The following is a 16,471-nucleotide window of genomic DNA, read 5'->3' as shown; positions in this document are numbered from 1 at the left end:
CGTGCGTGCACGACAGTTAATTACCCCCTTACAGCTTTTAGTAGGCGGGACAGACGCTTAAGCCGGCTAAGCTGACAGTAATCTAGTGAGACTCCCTACAGGGATAGATCGATCTAAAATCTGTGGGAATGGGGTCTAAGACGAGCATAACCGCCAGCACCATATATACTGGTTTGTAACCTTCAAGGGCAATTAGGGCTTGGCCTTTGCGGCACGCAGGAACAGTAGTCGATGTACCGCACTGGGGCATTTTGTTTTTGACAACTGTTAGCTCGACATCGAAGTGCTTGTTCAAGACTACAAACTAATATCTACTACTGCTACTACCAGTGGCTTCATTAGTAACGTTCCCACATTTCATGTTTTTCTGTCTGTTCGTACATCAACATACCCTGAACATGGCTAGCCTCTCTGACGAGAACAATGGTCGTTCCTCACCCCTCTCTAGGATTACCCCTGGTGAAGGTAGGGAAATGCACGGTCACAACAGCAGTTTCGTTAAAAACAATTAATGTATCATTTTCACCCGCCTTTGCTTATTGCTTCTGTAAAAAAAATCGCTTACTGCCCGACCAAAGGAAAATCTATTCTAAACACGTGTACTAACGCACAAACTGTGACGTGTTACAGTGTATCTCGCGCCATTCTAAGAGCCTTGATGTCAGATCGTTCACGTAAAATCTCGTCTGGCACGAGATCTCAGCAGACCGAAATGGAAGCTTGGCGGACGTTATGTGCATTGTTTTGGAACGAAAAATTTTGGCTTCCAGAAGGCTTTACGTGGAAACATTTAGAAAATACAGATAATGGAATATATCATCCACAAGTGCAAGATCTTATCTGGTATTCTATTCCAATAGCGGCAGTGCTTTTGGTGCTAAGGCCACTCTTCGAGAGGTCAGTATTTGTGTTGACCAGGTGTTTGGTGAACGCCCACTTATCAGCAGGATTAAGACTGGATGGTCAAGATGGACATTAAACACCAGTCTATTAAAATGTTGCATATGCTTTTAATGTTAAAATGTAAGAGGTCGTATTGCATGGGTTATTCACTCATTGTCTTGAATTAAATAAGATATTTTTTGAATTTCCCGTTTTTATTACATATCTTGGCACCCTTGTACTGGGTTCTTAAAGATACCGCGGGGTATAATTTAATATATGGGCTCTAATCCCAATGCTGGATATTTCAAGGTTCAGTCCACGACTTGAGTTATGCCCGGAGAGAAAAGTAACGCAAAACCACAGCTTCGTTATAAAATCTAAAACTCTATTTATTTCTTAGCTGCTACCTGGCTTTATACCTCAGATATTGGCGTGTCTGACCGCGTGGCCGCAAATTATCGTAACTTTAGATAAAGGCCAATAAAGTAAGGTAAACTTTAAGTTGACAGAGACCAATTAAAGAGATAGGGACAATTACACTACGACTACGAGCCGCGTGCCCATGCCCGCGACTCAATTTAAAATAATTACACGTATCAAAAATTTTGTGCGGTCTGTACACTGTGGTATACGAAGTTTAACAACGTGCTGTTGCTATCTTTCTTATCAGTTTTAATACTGTTAATTGAAGGGAAATGAAAGAAAGCATGTCTGATATGTACTTCTGCTAACACTTTACTAGTAGCGCCAGTAACTATACTTACCGCAAAACAGTCATTCTTAGCCCGTTGTGACGATGATTGAATCAATAATTGTAATCTGAATCAATGAATGAATGGTTCTATTCTTTTGACAATAAAAGGTACTGTATAGCATATTGGGGATCAGTGGCAAATTAATGGGGTGAAGGTGGCTTGATTGATTTTTCTTTTGATTGACCTTAAGTCCTCAATCCAAATTCTCTTTATGTAGGACATGTGAACTGAGACCAATCTGGGGTAGTGGTAACACTCAGCAGTTTAGCTAAATGCTTAAACTGACTTAATTTAGATAAACAGGATAGGGTTGATTAGACTTATTCTATCCCTATTTAAACCATATAGAGAAAAAAGCGACGAAAAGAAGTAATTTGGATAAGCAAAAAAAAAAAAAAAAAAATGACAATAAATAAATAAAATAAATAAATAAATAAGAATTAATTAATTAAAAATTTAAAAAATTGGTTGCCCTACCGCAGTCGATGCACACTGCTGAAATAGTGTTAACAAGATAGAAGTGATACCCATTGTTTGAGTGTTAATGTCTTATAACAGTCATATGTAGTGTTGTATTAGCTTTTGTGCATTTCTGAATGGAAGGGTATTAATTATGTCATAGTAAATAATAGATGCTGCTGTAAGATGTTCAATTCATTCTGCTCTGCTGTTTGATAACAGACAGGTCATCTGTATTTACCTTGTGGCTCTGTGTCATTACCTAGGAACACTGAGACACCTGCCTATTTACATTCACGTAATTCAGTACAGATTATATAATGTGGGGAACACACTGGCCCTCGCCGCTGATACTCGGCTGTCAGTTTGATCCCATTCAGAATGGATATGGCCGACCACAGTTCAAAAGTGATGTCTATGCCTCCTGATGGCCTCCCCGCCTCCACTCGCGCCGTCGCTGTAGGACCTAGCAATTAAACCTTGGAGCAGAGGTTTAATCCGTTTAAAGGCGCGCTTGTGGAGTCGGGGAGGTCACCAGGAACTGTTTGAGTAAGCAATGCATCATGGAAAGAGCATTAAGATTCTGAGCACATAGGCTGAGAATGAATTATTTTAATATTCCCAGTGTCTCCAGAGCAGTATCTTGTTAATAATGGCCACTTTCACCAGATTCCATATTCATGGCACATTATTAGTTTTTATTATGTCTTTACCTAGGTACATAGCTTCTCCTATTGCTGTACATTTGGGAGTGAAGGGAAAAGTAATTGTTCAAGTCCCGAAAAATCCCATATTAGAAAGTGAATTTAAAAGAAATAAAAACCCGAGTGATAAACAATTACAGGTGAGCGGATTTTAAAATGCAAACTTTTCTTTTAAATGGAAATTTTTGACAATTCTAAAGGATTTGTTAGCGCAAGAATATCACATCTAGTTTCCACTTGGTAAAACTGGCTACACAGGATTTATAAAAAGTATGTTATTATATTATGTTATTTTAATTTATACTGATCTTGATGCAGCCGTTAAAATAAATATTTGGCTCATAATCATTAGAAATACAGTTTCATAACTGTACTTGTTGACTTTTATACTGTTATATTTACTCAAGTTTAAATGTTTTTCCCATTATTTCAGGCCATAGTAAAACAAACAGATTGGACCAGGCGGCGCGTAGAGCGATGGTTTCGACTCAGGAGGAATCTGGGCAGACCCAGTGATATTGTAAAATTCTCGGAAAATAGGTATGAAGAGATTGCTATGATTGCGTAAAACGCGGCTACTCATCATTTGTGATTTTGTTTGTTTTCTCATTTAGAATATAGTTATAATTGGTAATTTATTTGAACAGTTTAATTAGTTTTCAAATCTTGTGACATGCTGTTTCTATTAGGCCGCTTTCACAGCAGTGGGCTAACTGCCGTAGTCGGAGGGTCAAACAGAACCGACCCGCTTATACCCCCGTCACACTAGAGACAGAATGAACATGAATGCCATCGGAAAGACAATCCTTTGTGCATTCCTGGATATTCAAAGAGCATTCTAAAAATTCTGAGTGCATTTCAAATACTTTAACCCATTCTGAACTGGTGCGCGACTTAAGGTCCCCGTCGCACTTATTCGGAACCAGCAGTAATATAGGTAGAACCAGCCAGAATGAATAAATTGAAAAATTCGTGCCATAATCGGGAGGGAATTTCAAATTGCAGTCAGAATATTCCGAATGAAATTCAAATCCCGTATGATTGTGGTTTGACTGCTGGCCGAATACAGGCAGAAGTATGTAAGAAGATGCCTCGAATGATATACGAAGCGAACTCAAATGCAGTTAACTGCTCCCGGTATGGCTGCCAATGATGGTTTGAAATATAAAGAATTCAAACATTATGCAGCTGAAATACCTAAAATACTTAATTAAAATTACTTTCTAACATGTTTAGAATGTAACACGATGCCCAGAGTGTATAGATAACGCCACAGGAATGGTAACTGATCATAATGTTTCGAATGCTGTCGGAAGGCCGTGAGAATATTTAGAATGCAGTCATAGTGCAGTTAGAATACTGTTCAAATGTCATTCGATAAATTTCCTCTTGGAATGCACTTCGAAAGTTTTTGACATGACAAAAACATTCGAGCCGGCCACAAGAATGTGTTAAAATATTTGGAATGCACTCAGAATTTTTAGAATGTTTTTAGAATGCTATTCGAACATCCTGGAACGCACAAAGGATTGTATTTCCGACGCCATTCTTAATCATTCCGCCTCTAGTGTGACGGGCATTAAATGATTTTATACTCCGCCAGAATGTTTCGAATGTGCCTCGGATGAGCTGAAATAATAATTTTGCCAGCAATCGAACTACACTAGTGCGCCGTTCAAAGTATGTTCTAAATATTCTTACTGCCTTCTACGGCATTATAAATATTCCTAATTTTCCAACTACATTCGAACTGCTTTTGAGAGCTACACAGTCGAAAATGCACTCATCATTCCAGGCGAATTCAAGCGCATTCTGAGTATTCCAACGGTCCTCTTACAATAATTAAGGTCAATTTGAAAATTTCCCCCCGAATGTGTTTCGAATTTTAAAAATTCATCGTTCGTGCTCATTCTTCTTCATTCCTGCTGATTCCGAATAAGTGTGACGGGGGTATTAAATACTTCTCCACGGGAAATCTATTCAGTGTCTATAAGCGGTTTAGACGACAATTTTTGTAATGGGTTGCCATATTTGACCCTCGGACTACAAACTAGTTAGTTCACATATACAGATGTGACAATTTTTTTACATGCTCTATTTCATGTCTGAACCTCAGATTATCTCTCTCAGTTTCTGTTTTATATATCATAATGTTAACATTGTGCTGCCAGCTGCCTGGAAACACTCAAATATGTCAGATATAAACAGTCCAAATTACACCTGCTTCCTAACAAACATTTTATATTTTTTAATGTGCCTGCTGTAATTTTTAGACATAACAGATTCAGGTACAGCACTTAATAACCCTGTGAAGAACAACGGCACCGATGGCAATACGCCCAGGGCTGGGTTGTATGAAAGCCGTATAGCACTATACGCTGGATAAATCAGCCGTGTAACTTATACGGTTCCTATACGGTTGCATGAAAGACGTATAACTTTATACGGTGGATAAATCTGCTAAACGGTCGGTTAAAGTTATACGTCTCAGGGAGGTCGTTTAAATAGTTATACAGTGGATAAAAATGGCATGCCTGCTGAGGTTCCACAGGAATCCTCAGCAGTATAGTCCACCTAGACAGAGAAGAGAGAGGAAGAAGGCCACGATCCGGCGTGGCTTTTTTTAGGATTGCCAGATTCCCTGGGGTCATCGGCTGTGGACGGAACTCGCATTAGGATAACAGTGCCCACGTTGAATGAGCCTGCATTGGTGAACAGAAAGAAATACCACAGTTTGAATGCTCAGGCTATATGTGACCACAAAGATATTGATCTTTATTACATATTCAAAGCATAAATTTGAAGAGCTCACCGTAAATAACACGTCCAACATCTGCAGCATTCGTGGTTCAACTTTGAAAGTCGGCCATTTTTGTGGCCATGACCTTGGCTTCTTCAGTGTGACTGAATGTGCAAGCAATGTTTATGCAGGTGCAGCTAATGCAATCTACCTTAATAGTCTATAATCTTTTTTTAATGAATAACAAAATCATTGCAGAACCACATAATTACAAAAATTAAGTTAATTTCCATTTTAAAACTTTGGGAATGTGTTGATTACTTTACTTTCTATTTATTTGGTTATTAAAAAGTAGGCCCTTTTAAACTGCAAAGTAAATAAGGACTATACATGATGGAATTAAATGCTAATATATTAATTGAATTTTATTTTCATCACCTTATCATATTCTATCTCATAAATGCAAACTGAATATTTCTTTGACTATATTGAAAAAAAAAGAAAATGTTCCAAAAATGATGTGCTTTCACCATTATTATTGTTTTAATTATTGTCTCCCCCACCCCCTTCCCCTTTTCAAATCATTCTTAATATTCATTTCTTTTCTTTTTTCATGTAGATTTACATGTATTGTCTCCCAGTGGCCTGGAAGCATCCACATTGTGCACATTTTTTCCACCTCAACACCAGCAACCAGGGGATATATTTCAAAACTTTTCAAACAAACATTAATATTTCACATATATGTAGATATAAAAGTACTGATCCAGATTAAGATTATTTGTGTACCGTTTCAGACCGTAATCATCTATTCATTATGTTTCGTAATTGAATGTGTTCAATTATTGTGTTCAATGTGATACCCTTGTATAAATAACATTACATGTACATTTTCATCAGCACATATAATGCACAAGTAGTAAAATAAATAATAAAATTGAAAATAGTAAATAATGTAAAGCAATTTCTCTACATTTCTTTTAGAATATAATATTCACATGTAAAATTATTCATGAACAACAATTAACACTACAAGTTAAAAATGAATTTTCACCTACAATGCATTTAATCTCAGTGTTTGCCAGTTTCTTTTGTTCATTTCAGCGTTTGATTGCAATAATTAAGTCTTGTATTTGAGACAAAGATGAACAGTAGGCCTACATAAATGCTAAATAAAAATGAATAATATATGAAAAGAAATTAATCTATTGTCAATTTCTTGGATTTGTTTTATCAGTAAAGTGATTTAGCAACAGTGTCTGATGGGTAACCAAATATGGACATAGACCAAGTTGTTCATAGCAACTATCTTCAATTTTATCCACCGTTTAACTAACCGCCTGTTTATACGCTCTTTATACAATGCATATTTATCCACCGTTTATTTATCCACCGTTTAGCTATACGCCGTATAGGGCATTTACACACTGTATAGAGTTATCCGGTGTATAGTGCTATACGGCTTTCATACAACCCAGCCCAGTATGGCGTATAAACTATACCATTGATTTGTAGGCATACATCATCTCTGGGACCACAGCTAAAACCTGATTTTACACTGTCCAAACCAGATCCATCGTTATTGTTACTTTCACAATCCATTTTTACATCATGTTCCTCTGAGACCATAATTAACAGCAAGCCCAAAATTCGTTTGTCTCTTATTGCTGTTGCCATGGCAACACGTTATGTTGGTGGCAAACTAAAGAAGCATTTTAGCACTTCCAGTGTGTAGAGTTTCCTGTTTGTTCTTTTTTAGCTGGAGGTTTTGTTTCTACCTATCAGCCTTTGTGTACGGTATCACCATATTATGGGATGTAAGTTGGAACAATAGACCCTATCATTGTTAACACTGTTCAAACAGGGATATTTAAGAATGGAAGGCAGAGACAGTCTTGATTTTAATTGTTATCATCAAACTTATATAAATAAATAATGATGAAAGGTGTATTTAAGTAAATGTATATTGTTTTACTTTGAAACCATTATGTTATATGTTGAAGTTAATTAATTTCTCTGGAACTGCAGAAACCATGGTTTTGGGAGATACGGAATTGCTGGATAGGCTATCCAGACCAGGTAATCCACTCTATCTCTCTTCCCTATAGGCTAGTATTATGGACTCCATGGCTAAGTGACTGAAACATTTATATCATTGCTTTTATATAGAGCAAACACTAATATGTATCTAATGTATGCAAAGACAGTTGTTTAACGGCAGCTAATATAAAAACGGAGTTATATCCACACCGGTATGTATGTTTAAAAATCAAAATGTCATTTTTGCCTTAAAAGGGAAAAATATGTCTATAATATTGGTTTCTTTCCTCCCCAGCATGTGTCAGATGATGTATTCTGGTACTATATGTTAGAGTTAGCCTTCTACTGGTCTCTCTCCGCCTCACACTTTGTTGACATCAAAAGAAAGGTACAGTATGGTGATACAAGGGTTAATTTATTATTATTATTATTATGTTCATATTAAGTGGTGTCTCTGTACCCCCTGGGAGTCACCGGCTCATACGACGGTTATTTAAAAAGGGGTCCAACTGCTCTAAGAAAAAATGGTGGGAGAAAAAGGCATACGAATGCACTTACTCCAGCTAGTGGTACAATATCCGGACCCGCAATCGCTCTCTGGTCCTCTAGTTATCAGTAAATCAGCCTTTAGTTAATTGATTTTATACATGACTTTATTTTCTCTATAATTTCTTTTTCAGGATTTCTGGGAGACGTTCCTGCACCACATTGTGACCATCTTCCTGATATCTATGTCTTGGTCCGGTAACTATGTCAGGATAGGAACACTGATGTTAGCTGTCCATAATGCTGCTGACGTTTGGCTAGATGTAATACCCCCCACGCACACAGACTGTTGGGGCTTTTTTCCTGAAACGCCATCAAAAACTTCCTGACTGATAAAAGCCTTCATTACATTTTAATTTGATACCAAATGCCTGTAAAATGACTTCACTATATATTTTATTAATAATGTATTATTAATTATTATTAACACTTCTGATGTACAAAAAGATACATAGTTTGGAAAAGAAAACAAATGTAGATGTTTGCTGGTTAACTCTGGTCTCTACTCACTAGATGGCAGCACTTGTCATATATTTCTGTGTTCTAGGCAGCAAAGATGGCAAAATATGCAGGTCGGCAGAAGCTGTGTGATTTCTTGTTTGTAGGGTTTGCTCTGGTCTGGCTCATCACTAGACTGATCATATTTCCTACAAGGTAAGTGTGGACTCCACCATCAATACTGGTATGATTGCACTAATGAAATATTGCACTTTATTTCAGAATGTTGTTAAAGATTTTGCTAGGTTTTGTGTCTATTTTGTATCGGATAAACATATTTTTAATAATACAATTAATCGACAATCATGATTTTTAAATATGAAGCAATATTAATGAAACATTATTTATTGATAAGCAATTATAAACACCTGATTTGGGGTGGAAATTGCTGCCAATAACATTTTCACCCAATGTAATTTTGTCAGATTGTGTATATCCAATATTGAGCAATAAAAAATGTATAAATTTAATGCAGAAATCAATTCAAACATAAAATGATGAATTTCTTGTAAAAATGCACACACACACACACCCACACATATATATATAATAACGTTTTATTACCTATCAGTTGTTGCTTGTGTCTCATTAAACAGACAAATGCTTAAGGTTTTTGACTTAGGATTTTCAGTAGTAGTAGGGTTGAAAGATTACTATTGTATTGTGTATCAGAAATCCAATGGCACCACAGTGGAACAATGATGGTGATGATGATGACGATGAAAGATTATCAAGTTGAGGTAGTGCACTCAGTTTTATAGAAAAATTAATTTTGTTGCACTTTGACATTTAATTGAACTACATGGAAATGTTGATGTTAATGGTCTAAACCAATCCAAATTATTGATAATAAATTTGCTTTATGATCATTTTTGCCAGATTGTATTTGATGATATAACATTAATTTGTCTTCATCCAAGAGTTTATATTTGTGATTGGGAACAAACAGTGGCCAGAATGACTTGGCTGCTGAATGAAGGAAAAGGGTTTTGTAGATCATAGTGTACAGTATCTGGCATTCTTGCTTAGGTAGAAATGATCAGCACAGGTAATCAAGGTGGTGGTATTCTGGGTTAGCCTCAGTTTCTCCAATACCGTTGCCATTGTTCTATCTTCTAGGATAATCCATACTTTTTTATTTGAGAGTACAGTAATAATGGGTTGGTACCCCTCCATGCAGGTGTTTATCGCTGCAGTGGTAGTGCTCCAGCTCCTCCACTTCTACTGGTCTTATCTGATCAGTAGAGTCATCTACAACTCGCTTGCCTTGGGAAAGGTGCGTCAACATCACTATACAGTGTTATGATTTTTAAAATGTATATGGGTGTTACTTCATTGAAGCAGTCACAATTCTTGTTGGCTATTACCATTTCTTTATCTTTTCTTTATATATATTTTTCATTTGCCCAGGATGTAAAAAAAAAAAAGCTAGCAGTACAGCAGTCCCCCCATTCCCCCACCCCACCCCTCTCCCTTCCAGTCTTTTCTTAAAGCATTCGTACACACACACACATACACACACCAATGACAAATTCTCGCAACAGAAAACAGTAGCACACAATCCACAGGTTATTGACTATTTTTGACAGTCTGGAATTGAAAATGAACCCAAATACAAATCTGAAATAAATTTCATCTAGCTAAAAAAAGTTAAGTTTTCTATGATGTTTTTTTTACTGCATCTTTTTTAAGTTATTTAATATGTTACACATAGTTTAAGTTATAAAGTTGTCATTTTGTTAATTGACATTATTTAGGCAGTTAATTTAGATTTGCTTAGAAAGTATTGCTCATGATGTAGAGTTGTCTTCAAAAACATTGTAAAGTTGACCTTTTGATATTTGATCTTTAAACATTTCTGTGGTGGTAGGTAGAGAAAGATGAACGCAGTGAGAGCGAGGAGCAGAGTTCTGAAGAACCTGATGTCCTAGGTGGCGCTGGTGATGTCATTGATGATCATATCAACCACAACATGAACGAGAAGAAGTAACGGAAACCTATGGACACGAGGTAAGGAGACCTTTGGCAGAGAAGGAAAGTGTGCTGGGTTTGAGTGAACAGAATTCAGTAGAAAAAAAGATAAAAATGATCCTGTGGTCCCTTTCCTGTTAATACTCTGTTTCTTTGCTTTTACAGAAATTAAGTTACATGTCATGAATATTGGTTGCACCAAAATGTATGAAATCGGTGTACTAATACTTTTGATCTTTAGGTTATTTTTGTGCGAAAAAAATCTGACCAGAGAGCGCCACAAGACTTACTGGGACATTTCACGACCACATCACACCACGTCCACTGCACAAAAGGGGAATTTCTGTGTTGATGATTTGAAGAATACATCATGGGCAGAGAAATGCATGCTTATAAACTACTGGTTCAATTAAAATGTACTCCTACTGCCCTTGTGATAACATGACTTGAGTTTTTTTTGTAATTAAAATCTTGTAATATCAACTGGACCTTACGTTGATAAACTCAAATGCATGCTCAGTGATGTCTATAAAAGTTTGTTATAAGTTACAGCAAATTTCAACTTTTAAGTTTCCGTTTCCGTTTTAAAAAAATTGAAAAAGTGCCTTCTGATTATAAGATTTTTTTGTACACTTGAAATTTTGTATTGTTAAGGTGCTCTGGCAATGCAGTGTATATATATTTTATCAAATTTTCTTAAAAAAAACTAGCATATGGGATTAATGTGTATTGTGGACTTTGCATTCTTCATAGTAAGATTTTAGGATATTTGGTCATCCAAATGGTAAACCAAGCGCTGTGTGGGCATGCACGTTGCACATTACGGCAGAAAAGGCGTCCATTTCACTGGACAATGCGCCCTGCCAAATTAAGGGACGCTTTGTTTTTAGCGTTTATCAATACCAGGGTATGTCATGTATAATGATCTTTAATAAGACCAAGACGAGTGATAGGGAACTGCGTTGAAATAATCTCTTTGACAATGACCAAATACCAAAAAAATTCCCAAAGGCCTTTCATGTGGCCAGCATTTTTTTTCATATCCAAAAACTGATATCATAAGCTATTGAAAGGTGTTACAGTAAAACATAATTAGCATGAGTACCAACGAAAATGACCCAAAGTAAGCTAGCTATTCTGTATTACTATAACTTCTAATTTTCCTAAATTCAGTGATGCATTCACCTTAATCCGTAAAAAAAAACATTGTACACAATCAGGAGCATATAATTCAAGTAGATTGGTGGGGAAATTGAAGTAACGGGGATTATATACAGTAAACAATAAATGACTAATGTAACAAATGGACAATAACATTAATACAATTGTCACTGGCTTTAATTTTCGATTATGTATAGTTTATTTTTAACAAATAAATGTTTTCTACATTCCATCTAGCTGGATTTGCATTGACCGTTTCCCCTCTAACCCTACGTATATATGTATATGAGACACCAAACCCATGTATTTCACATTGGAATATTAATTAACTACATATGCACATACCAAAGTTCCAGAATACATACACGACATAGGAAAAAAAAGAGAGTAAGTCCGTTTTCAAGGTCAAGGTTAATTAAAGACCACGCATCTCTTTGCAAGATCAGCTTGTTTACATACGGTGCCATGGCGACAGAAACGCAGCACCGGATAACGGATAACAAATAATAGTATCCTTCAGACATATTCTTAATTGGGTACAGTGATGATTTCAATAAACCCCTTGCCCAAACAAAAAATAAACTAGGCATAAATGGTTCATAAGCTTCGGTAACATATATCGATCACATGCCTTTGAGAGCCTAATATAATTATATTATATTGCCATGCGTGCAATTGTAATTAACTCTTTCAATTTGTTTGCTAACGTCCTGATAAAATCAGTTCTTTATAGCTTCCAAGACGTTAATAAGTAATGGATCTATTGCACTTTGTTTGGCCTGGACCCATCAAGCGCATTAGTACCTGGAAGACGGTCCACTTGCACTCCATTTAAAATAAAAAAAGGAAAAAGAATAAACCCTAATTTTTGGAACGAATCAGACAATCCTTTGACAACTCATATACAAGGAGTCATTTCTCTGAACATGGGACACAAGCAATCTATAAAATGTTAATGTCCTGATTCCCTTACCATCCGTAGTCCATAACTACACTTCACGTAAACTCTCCTTAAGTGAAGGATGTAGTCCTCGTTCATGTTTCAAGTGAAAGGAAATATATTTTATTTGATCTTCTTTGTAATTTATTTTCTCTCCTTTGACAGCAAAGTGTGTGAAAACGAGAGAAAAAAAGCAAGTTTTAGCCTTTTTTTCCCACGGATTATTGATAATTCCATCCACTTTATTTCAATACGTCATTTAATATCTTTTGGTCTTCTTTGTCGTCTGCGTCTGCCCATTGTTACCATTATGGACTGCTCCGCTCGAGCAGGATCCTGGGAAATCGCACGTGAGTTTGGCTTGGCACCACTCGGTCCCCGAGGCACAGGTCATCAAGTGGGCCAGGCGGCTGCCGTCACACAGACAGAACTGGTTAGGGTTGGACGCCGCCATGTATTGCCCAGGCTGGGAGCATGAGCCGCAAGTACCTGTCGACATAAAAACATAACAGTCGCTTTTACAGATATGCAAAATATTAGCTACCTGTCCGCTTGTGTACATTAATATGTTAAAGAAAATATTTGAATATACTTTTCAGCATCTTTAAAGGTCACAAGAAGCAAAAGTATACACCGTCAGCAATTTGAAGTAAGGTAATGTTTAGATACACAGAAGTGAATATCTAGAACATTTTCATGCTCTGAATTGCTGTATGAACTGTATTGAAATATATTAAATTATTTCTGTATTATTTCTGTATAATTTTGGTCTTCAAAAAGTGCCCACTGCACACGTGTTATTTTCAGAGGAAGGTGGACGGAATCGAAACAATTAACAAAAGAAAATACGTTAGTGAAAATGGTTCTAAAGCACAACACATTTTGGGGTTTTATTTATTTATTTATTTATTCATTTATTTTGGAGTAATAGGAGCGTTAGCGGTTTTATCACGCCCTTTTATTTCAGTTGCAATACTGTGAAGACGTGTATTATGTTCAACAAAAGCAAAAGTTATTCCTGAAATGCTTCCTTACCTGCAGGAGCTGTCGGCATATGTTCAGAGTACGTCATCATTGTGGTGGTGGTGGATGGTTGAGGGTAGGTTCTCATGGTTGAGCTTGTTGTAGGTTGCGGGTATGTCATATGGGAAGTGGAAGGTTGAGGATAGGTTTTCATGGTTGGTGGAGGGTAGGTTTTCATGGTTGGTGGAGGATAGGTTTTCATGGTTGGTGGAGGGTAGGTTTTCATGGTTGGTGGAGGATAGGTTTTCATGGTAGGTGGAGGGTAGGTCTTCATGGTTGGTCTTGTTGTAGTTGTGGTAGGTTGTGTGGTGGACATTGTAGTTGGTTTCATGGTGGTGGTTGCCTCCGTTTTCATCATCATCATCGGGAAGTGATAATGGATAGGGAACACGTGAACTAAAACGAAATGGTTAAACAATAAATGAGGATGAGCTGAGACTTTTTGACCGGATATTACACGGTATTTGAAGCACGGTAGTCTTAAAATGGTCTGAAAAATAATATTTCGAAAGAAGAAGAAATAGAGACATAGAGTGTATGGTTATATAATTGAAATATCCCGCCACCTGTGGCTACGTAAATGTGTACGTACTTCATCGGACAGCAGCCGACTGCAAGTTTCACGTAGAATTTTTCACACCTCAATCTCATATTTGTATGTCGTCTTCTCAAAATTTGACTGTAAATGTTCTTTCATGTAAACATGTTTACTTGTGTTATCATCATTTACGCTGCTTCTGCTTTATGTAAATGAACCAGACCTGCTGGAAATGTGTTCAAAAACAAATCTTACCTGGTCTTTGAGGCATGTCTGGCATGTTAGGCATTTGTGGCATGTTTGGCATCATTGGCATTGGGTAGCCCTCTTCGGCTTTTGGCATGTCTGGCATTTCTTGCATTCCGGGCATGGGTCTGGCGTAAATCGGGTGCTTGGGCGTAGGTTCTGGGCTGGCATCCGGGCCAGGATAGGTTGGGGGCATTGTGGGATAGGTTGGAGGCATTGTGGGATAGGTGTGAGGCATTGTGGGAGAGGTTGATGGCGGAGCTGTTGGATACGTGTGCGGCACTGTTGGATGGGTTTGATAAGTGCTTGGTGAAGTGGGTCTAGTAGGCTCGGAGGCCGTGGTGGGTAAAGTTTCCATGTTATAGCCGTGGTGCATTGTGGGATAGGTGCGAGGTGCCTTGGTTGTAGTTGTGGTTGTAGTTGTGGTTGTCGGGGGATAAGTGTGGCGGGTAGTGGCTGCTTTCGTAACTTTGTTTGGATGTTTTGCTGAAATGATTGAATTAAGATAACTAAGTCCAACTTTAAAGAGTGTCGATTTCAATTTTACTGGTAGATCAACGTCGTAAACATTTTAATGGTTAAAGAAATTTAACTTCCTCGGATATATAAATTAATAAAAAGTCTGTTGGTCGTTTACCTTGGTCTTAAACACACAGTTAACGTCTAAATTGCGTCAGCGTGTGTCATAATAAGTCTACAATAACAAAGGATAAGCCGCAGACTGGGTTATCTGCAGTCTGATCAACGCCTCATCCACGAGCATAAAACACCATCTGGGGCCTATATAACTTATTAGTACAGATCTTTACTTACGGCATAGCTGGCGCCTATAATGTGTCACGTTCTCATTGCGCAGTATGGTATTGCAGGCAGTTCTGTAACCGTGAAGAAAACACCTGCGGGTCATGTGGTTGAAGTCAAAGGCTGCGCACCCGTGGACAGAGGTCAGCTGACAGATGAGGTTACACGTGCTCACGTTATTTGCATTGTCCACTAAGACTCCACCCAGGATTTGACTCATAGGATTGACTGAAAGAAATGAGATCGTAGCTTAATATGTTGCACACATATTGTAAGTTTACAAATATTTTTTTACATACCAATACCAAAATACCTCACCCACGGTTTCGCAGTCTAACTAGCAGTTCAAGATTGCAAAAGCTCTACGCAGGATATTTGTAATACAGAAACGTAAAAAGAATAAAAAAAAAGAAAGTAATAAGGTATTAACTTACCAGTTCCTTTCTAACCTCTGCCAGACACAAATTGCTTGTTACCACCGCCGTTACCCATAAAAAATCAATGTTTTTTTTTTTTTTTGAAATAATGAGTTGTAACATAAAATATCCTTTGCCGCACTTCTTTCTTCTCGTCACAAAGAAGCCATAACGTAGATAAACAAAAATTGAAGTAAACGGCAACCAAACAGAAAAAAAAACTCTACCATCTCACAACTCTGATTTTGTCTATTATTTATGTTCTTCAAGGATGGAGCCTGACTCTTAGGGCGCATTCCCATAGATTTTAGATCAATCTATCCCCGTGGGGAGTCTCACTAGATTACTGTCAGATAATCCGGCTTAAATGTCCGTCCCGTCTACTACAAGCTGTAAGGAGGTAATTAACTTTCGTGCCCGCTCGGCTGACAGCTATTTAGCGTGAACCCCCAGGGAGTTAGGTCGATCTAGTTGGATCGATCCAATCTCTGGGAATGGGATTTTATAGTACCACTTATAGTAACCCACTGACAAACGAACTGAACTTAAGGCAGTATTTAAAATGTTCAAAACACAAAATAAATGCTATCACACAAGTAGCTAGCCTTAGAAGGCATTTTCTGAGTATCAAGCCCCACACCTTAACTACACGCCTTAAGCTACATACTATGACAGTGCGCATGTGCAGGTCTGATAATAAGACACCGAACATTTACAACAGGTTTGCTACTGGTAACCTCCAAATACC

General features: G+C 37.4%; 2 protein-coding genes across 2 annotated transcripts; one reads left to right on the top strand and one right to left on the bottom strand.

The window, feature by feature from the left end:
* The first annotated feature begins 398 nt into the window (after positions 1-398).
* Positions 399-11,991, top strand: LOC106153017 (ceramide synthase 5). The gene is made up of 13 exons (XM_087014114.1): positions 399-465; positions 861-925; positions 2,563-2,648; positions 2,817-2,943; positions 3,237-3,343; positions 7,303-7,360; positions 7,572-7,622; positions 7,879-7,971; positions 8,264-8,392; positions 8,677-8,783; positions 9,747-9,903; positions 10,498-10,637; positions 10,840-11,991. Exons 1-12 carry the CDS (start codon positions 399-401, stop codon positions 10,615-10,617), a joined length of 1,167 nt encoding a protein of 388 aa, XP_086870240.1. The 3' UTR covers positions 10,618-10,637; positions 10,840-11,991.
* Positions 11,919-16,382, bottom strand: LOC147761970 (uncharacterized). Its single transcript, XM_087013941.1, has 5 exons — positions 15,742-16,382; positions 15,320-15,535; positions 14,516-14,992; positions 13,735-14,118; positions 11,919-13,188 (listed from the first exon to the last, which is right to left on the bottom strand). Exons 2-5 carry the CDS (start codon positions 15,525-15,527, stop codon positions 12,959-12,961), a joined length of 1,299 nt encoding a protein of 432 aa, XP_086870067.1. The 5' UTR covers positions 15,528-15,535; positions 15,742-16,382; the 3' UTR covers positions 11,919-12,958.
* Between the last annotated feature and the right edge of the window lie 89 nt (positions 16,383-16,471).

The sequence above is a fragment of the Lingula anatina genome, chromosome 5 (genome assembly GCF_051362555.1).
Source record: "Lingula anatina isolate TDL-2025a chromosome 5, LinAna3.0, whole genome shotgun sequence".
Taxonomy (NCBI): domain Eukaryota; kingdom Metazoa; phylum Brachiopoda; class Lingulata; order Lingulida; family Lingulidae; genus Lingula; species Lingula anatina.
This window is presented reverse-complemented; position numbering and strand designations above follow the sequence as displayed.

What these genes read in the sequence shown, in the direction of transcription:
- LOC106153017 (XM_087014114.1), top strand. Translation starts at nt 399, where the DNA reads ATGGCTAGCCTCTCTGACGAGAACAATGGTCGTTCCTCACCCCTCTCT. An exon ending in CGAGTGATAAACAATTACAG is followed by an intron (nt 2,944 to 3,236) that starts GTGAGCGGATTT and finishes CCATTATTTCAG; the next exon opens with GCCATAGTAAAACAAACAGA. An exon ending in ACTCGCTTGCCTTGGGAAAG is followed by an intron (nt 9,904 to 10,497) that starts GTGCGTCAACAT and finishes CTGTGGTGGTAG; the next exon opens with GTAGAGAAAGATGAACGCAG.
- LOC147761970 (XM_087013941.1), bottom strand. Translation starts at nt 15,527, where the DNA reads ATGAGTCAAATCCTGGGTGGAGTCTTAGTGGACAATGCAAATAACGTG. An exon ending in AGACATGCCTCAAAGACCAG is followed by an intron (nt 14,119 to 14,515) that starts GTAAGATTTGTT and finishes ATTTCGTTTTAG; the next exon opens with TTCACGTGTTCCCTATCCAT. An exon ending in TATGCCGACAGCTCCTGCAG is followed by an intron (nt 13,189 to 13,734) that starts GTAAGGAAGCAT and finishes TTATGTCGACAG; the next exon opens with GTACTTGCGGCTCATGCTCC.